At 38.8% G+C, this 7,500-nt stretch overlaps 1 protein-coding gene across 1 annotated transcript in view; it reads right to left on the bottom strand.

Moving 5' to 3' along the window:
* Positions 1-6,517, bottom strand: part of LOC143019785 (single insulin-like growth factor-binding domain protein-2) — a 16,697-nt gene extending 10,180 nt beyond the window's left edge. The window contains exons 1-2 of the mRNA XM_076175773.1: positions 6,120-6,517; positions 4,101-4,247 (exon numbers count right to left, since the gene is read on the bottom strand). Coding sequence (XP_076031888.1) covers positions 4,101-4,171 — 71 coding nt within the window. The 5' untranslated portion in view covers positions 4,172-4,247; positions 6,120-6,517. The remainder of the gene's footprint in view (positions 1-4,100; positions 4,248-6,119) is intronic.
* Between the last annotated feature and the right edge of the window lie 983 nt (positions 6,518-7,500).

Raw genomic sequence — 7,500 nt, 5'->3', positions numbered from 1 at the left:
GAATCATCTTAGTGAGCGTATTTTGAAATGTTTCCCACATCTGATCTATAGGTCTTTTATTTAATTTTGCCTCCCAATCTGTAAGCTGAAGCTCCTGACGTAGTCCTATGAACTGAGCCTTACTGAAATCGGGTATTTTAGAAACAAGTATCTATTCTAAAATTCTTTAGGAGTTTGAATCTAACTAAGTTGTGATTTGCAACAGATTCACCGACTTCTACATCAGTTACCATGCTTTCGCAATAAAAACGGCAAAGAGAAAATACAAATCAACAACAACAACAACAAAATCAAAGCGGTCTCTAATAAACTAAATACGCGAAACTTACTCTGCTTACCTTATAATATTTCTCCTACCTTTGGAGTACAGTAACAGAAAACGGTTTTGAATTTAAATAGAACACTACACTATCTTATATCTAACTGTATAGCGCTATACGTATACAATTACAAAAACACAACACAATCACTTAACACTATTCGGAGATATAAATTTCACAGGTATTCGCTAGCTGGTGTGTGCAGAAAAACGAGGTCTCTAGCTGAGGTCACGAGCGGACATACGCATATACATACGTACGCATATACATACGTACGCATATACATACGTACGCATATACATACGTACGCATATACATACGTACGCATATACATACGTACGCATATACATACGTACGCATATACATACGTACGCATATACATACGTACGCATATACATACGTACGCATATACATACGTACGCATATACATACGTACGCATATACATACGTACGCATATACATACATACGTACATACATACGTACATACATACGTACATGCGTACGTACATACGTACGTACATGCATACGTACGTACATGCATACGTACGCACATGCATACGTACGTACATGCATACGTACGTACATGCATACGTACGTACATGCATACGTACGTACATGCATACGTACGTACATGCATACGTACGTACATGCATACGTACGTACATGCATACGTACGTACATGCATACGTACGTACATGCATACGTACGTACATGCATACATACGCACAGGCATACATACGCACATACATACATACGCACATACATACGCACATACATACATACGCACATACATACATACGCACATACATACATACGCACATACATACGCGCATACATACATACGCGCATACATACATACGCGCATACATACATACGCGCATACATACACACGCACATACATACATACGCACATACATACATACGCACATACATACATACGCACATACATACATACGCACATACATACATACATGCATGCATACATATATACATACGCACATACATACATACATATGTACATACGCACATATGTACATACGCACATACATACATACGCACGTACATACATACGTACATACAAATACACGCACATACATACATACGCACATACATACATACGCACATACATACATACGCACACACATACATACGCACACACATATATACGCACACACCTACATACGCACACACATGCATACGCACACACATACATACGCACACACATACATACGCACACACATACATACGCACACACATACATACGCACACACATACATACGCACACACATGCATACGCACACACATGCATACGCACACACATACATACGCACACACATACATACGCACATACATACGCGCATACATACATACGCGCATACATACATACGCGCATACATACAAACAAGCATACATACATACGCAAATACATACAAACGCTCATACATACATACGCACATACATACATACGCACATACATACATACGCACATACATACATACGCGCATACATACATACGCTCATACATACATACGCGCATACATACATACGCGCATACATACGCGCATACATACGCACACACATACGCACAAACAGACGCACATACATACGCACACACATACGCATATACATACACACATACTGTACATACGCACATACATACGCACATACATATATACATACATACATACATACATACATACATACGCGCATACATACATACGCGCATACATACATACGCGCATACATACATACGCGCATACATACATACGCGCATACATACATACGCGCATACATACATACGCGCATACATACATACGCGTCTACATACATACGCGCATACATACATACGCGCATACATACATACGGGCGTACATACATACGTACATACATACATACGTACATATATATATACATACATACATACATACATACACATACATACATACGCACATACATACATACGCACATACATACATACATACATACATACGCATACATGCACATACGCATATACACACATACGCACATATGTACATACGCACATACATATATACGCACACACATACATACGCACACATATACATAATCACACCTACATACGCGCACACATACATACGCACACATATACATACGCACACACATATATAATCACACATACATACTCTCAGACATACATACTCTCATACATACCTACTCGCATACATACATACTCTCATACATACATACGTGCATACATACATACGCGCATACATACATACGCGCATACATACATACGCGCATACATACATACGCGCATACATACATACGCGCATACATACATACGCGCATACATACATACGCGCATACATACATACGCGCATACATACATACGCGCATACATACGCACATACATACGCACATACATACATACGCACATACATACATACGCACATACATACATACGCACATACATACGCGCATACATACATACGCGCATACATACATACGCGCATACATACATACGCGCATACATACATACGCGCATACATACATACGCGCATACATACATACGCGCATACATACATACGCGCATACATACATACTCACATACATACATACGCACATACATACGCGCATACATACATACGCGCATACATACATACGCGCATACATACATACGCGCATACATACATACGCGCATACATACATACGCGCATACATACATACGCGCATACATACATACGCGCATACATACATACGCGCATACATACATACGCGCATACATACGCACATACATACATACATACATACATACGCACATACATACGCACATACATATGCACATACATACGCACATACATACGCACATACATACGCACATACATACATACATACATACATACATACGCACATACATACGCACATACATCCATACATACATACATACATACATACATACATACATACATACGCGCATACATACGCGCATACATACGCACATACATACATACGCACATACATACATACGCACATACATACATACGCACATACATACATACGCACATACATACATACGCGCATACATACATACGCTCATACATACATACGCACATACATACATACGCACATACATACATACGCACATACGCACATATATACGCACATACATGCATACATACGCACATACGCACATACGCACATACGCACATACACACACACACACACATACATACATACACACATACACACATGCATACATACATACATACACATATATACATATAGTTCATATATACCTACACATATATACACATACATACATACATACATAAATACACATATACATACATACACATATATACATACATACACATACTTACATACACATACATACACATTCATACATACACATACATACACATACATACACACACATACATACACATACACATACATACACACACATACATACACACACATACACATACATACACATACATACATACATATATACATATACATATATATATACATATACATATACATATATACATATACATATATACATATACATACACATACATACACATAACATATACATACATATACATATATACATATACATATACATATATACATATATACATATATACATATATATATATATACTCTTATATACATACTCTACAATGTAAGTACTTTACTGTGCGCTTAGTAGTTAGGCTACCATATATCTTCAAGATACCTACTTCCCAACACCTTTGTCTAGGAAGGGCCAAATAGGCCTTCCTCATCCTTACCTGTGCTCTCCCGACAGAAGGACAAGAGCTGCCACAAGACAGAGTCCAGCGTTGACGAGACGGTGGTCCATGGTGGTGACAACGGCGAAGGCGTGGGGCTACTGTTGCGCGAAAACTGCTCTCCTTCTGGATGGTGTAACTTGTTACCTGGGGGATGATGAGGCGTGTGTTCACAAGTGCGTACAATACCGCGCTATTAAGATAATCTTTTACCACTTCAGTACGAGTCAAATTCTCGCGCGCAGTATTGGCTGCTATATGTACAATGTATCACACTACCCGCATTATAAAATATAAATTCACTGCTGTATTACTCTTTTTTTCTACTCCGAGTAATAATCAACACAGAAAATGTGATCAAACCAATTCACAGAATCCGGGGGTAACTCATCAAGACGCAGACGGCGGCATCCTCGTGTGCCCACATAAGCGTCATCGTACTGAAGTGGTTCATAGCGGCCGTCGATTGTTTTTGTTTTTAGATTAATATCTTTCCCAAATTTTCGTTGTTTTAGACATTTCATAACCACGAGAGCCTCCATTGTAGTGCTTCAGCCTCACTTGGCAGATTGTCAAAACGTGTATTCTAACCCATCAATTTAACTCTTGCAACCGAACGTTCTCTCTACTCTTCAGTCTGCCCATCCATTTTGTTCTACGGTTGTGAAGCTAGGACCCTATCTAAGCACAAAATGAAAAAAGGTAAAATTTTACTTTCGACCTTTGTTGGAATATAGCAATACAAAATTAAATAGTAATTTTGTAAATTAAAATGTATGAACGTAATATGCAATTTTGTGTGCGGAAATGAAAATAAAAATAGTTGCTAAAACAGATTTCATAATTAACGAAGTAGTGTACTACGAATGGTACGCCATGTTTGTTATGGTAGATTCCGACGTCGGAGAAATGAAAGGACGAAATGTTTGTCTAAACTAAAGTAAACTAAACTAAATTAAACTAACCTAACCTAACCTGTAAAATTTTACTTTCGACCATTGGAGGAATATAGCCATACAAAAGCCGAGTGATTGAAAAGCCCGCCAACGTCTCACGACGATGACGACGAGGACCAGCCGGATGATATCTAATTTGCAGGTAATGATTTATTAAACAGGTTAGGTTAGGTTAGGTTAGGTTAGTTTAGTTAAGTTTAGACAAATTTATCGTCCTTTCATTTCTCCGACGTCGGAATCTACCATAAACATGGCGTACCATTCGTCGTACACGACTTCGTTACTTAGAAACCTGTTTTAGCAACTATTTTTATTTTCATTTCCGCACAAAATTGCATATTACGTTCATACATTTTAGTTTACAAAATTACAATTTAATTTTGTATTGCTATATTCCAACAAAGGTCGAAAGTAAAATTTTACCAAAAAAACTTATGAACGCATCCATGTAAAATGTTAACTGCGCTTCCTCGTACTCTACTGGTGGGACAGGATTCCTCACACCGAAATTAGACATCGAATCAGCATGCCTACATACATACATACATACATACTGTTACAAACCTCTCTAAAGTACCAAAGGTTCAGCGGCCTTGTGAATGTCAAGTTTGTAACATCAAGGGAACTCTTAGACCCTATGTCTATTACGGGTTCAAACGGTCAAAAGAACTGAACAAGGTCGCCACCCGGTCGGACACCGGGAAAAGAAAATCAAACTAACTTAAAGAAATATAATTAAATAAATTATAAGTATGAAGTTAATACAAGTAAAATGACACGAAAATAATATAACAAAGACACTATTACAATTAAACAAACATGATTTTACATAATACATCTGACTTCTGATCATACATTTGACATTACCCAAAAGACTAGTTCGAAGGTTTTAACGGGGTTGAACAGACGTAAGACCGGGTCACAGATCACCAAACAGTCATGAAATATAAGCTAATCCTAAGCCCCAATACTACTCACTCCGCGTTCACTTATTATAGGGCTCTACAAAGCTAAGTCCTAGTAAATCTGGCTTGCTGCTATATCAAGGGAAAGGGGTACTAACCTCAAGGCTGGCAATTTGAATCTCACCCGTGTGGTAGGTCTAAGCAGGGTCTGGACAATCTTATAGACTCGTTGACCGGTGCGTGACGAGGCAATACGCTCGTAGCTCATTGGATACTACAAGGGGGGGCGGGATTTACCTAGCCTGACGAGCCTACATTGTTTAAGCGGGAAATACAAACGAAATATTTTTACGTCATGGCCTGTGACGTAGCAGAGACGCCTGCGCAATGGACACTTGAATAATCAACATATTACCAAAAAACAATCAATATCATTATAAACTAATACCATAGTTACATTAATAAATACATACAATACATAAAGAAAATACCTTACGGTGACATATTTGGACATAACCAAAGCAGCACAATACGAACACACGTAACATGACATTTCCTCGAAACTATAACAATTACATATTTGGCAAGTATACATCGCAGATGTAACAATACATACATACATACATACATACATACATACATACATACATACATACATACATACATACATACATACATACATACAGTACATACATACATATACCAACGGTTTCCTTCCCCTTATAAAGGAAGTAGCTAAGAAACAAAGGCATAAAATACACTTCACCCATTCCATCCCCACATCTTCCACTCCCATTCATCCCCCTCCTTCTTATCTTGGCTCCTCCTGGATGACGGGTCATCCCTGCATCTCACCCACTGTCCTGGGTCAGAAGCAGTGTCACAGGACACAGCACATCCACAGCAAGGCCGCTTCATTTAATCAGCGACACCCACTCTCCGTCCCCTCATGCAGAAAAAGAGAAGATGGGGAGAAATCCTTTCGGTATGCGTCAAAATATCATTCACACATATTCCCTCCATCCCATCCCTTACCCCCACCCACTCCCTTCCATGTATCACAGCATCATCCATACACAACCATTCTCCTTTCATCCTTATCTTCTGTTTTTCCCTTCCTTCTTCAACAAACATTCCCCTCTTTTTCAATACCACTTTTATCCCAGTCATCCATCTCATCCTTGGTCCCCCCTTCATGTTCACTCCTTCCACATCTGCCTTCCACACCTATTTTACGAATTTTTATTCTCTCATCCTTCCATGTATCCAAACCATACTAATGATCTCTCATCAACCACCCTCACTCTATCTCCCAATTCCCTTTCCACCTCCGCTCTCCTCCCTACTTCCTCATTTCTCACTCTATACAACCCCAGCCTAGTGACCCCTACCATACTTCTCAGGAATTTCATCTCAACACACTTAAACTCCTCCTCTCTTCCTCTCTTATGTTCCATGTTTCTGCCCCATACAGTGCTGTCGGTACAATTACTCCTTCATAAAGCTCTTCTTAACACCCATTCCCAAATACCTATTTCT

Source organism: Oratosquilla oratoria, chromosome 3 (genome assembly GCF_046742065.1).
Source record: "Oratosquilla oratoria isolate Oo_2021 chromosome 3, ASM4674206v1, whole genome shotgun sequence".
In the NCBI taxonomy this organism is placed as follows: Eukaryota; Metazoa; Arthropoda; class Malacostraca; order Stomatopoda; family Squillidae; genus Oratosquilla; species Oratosquilla oratoria.
This window is presented reverse-complemented; position numbering and strand designations above follow the sequence as displayed.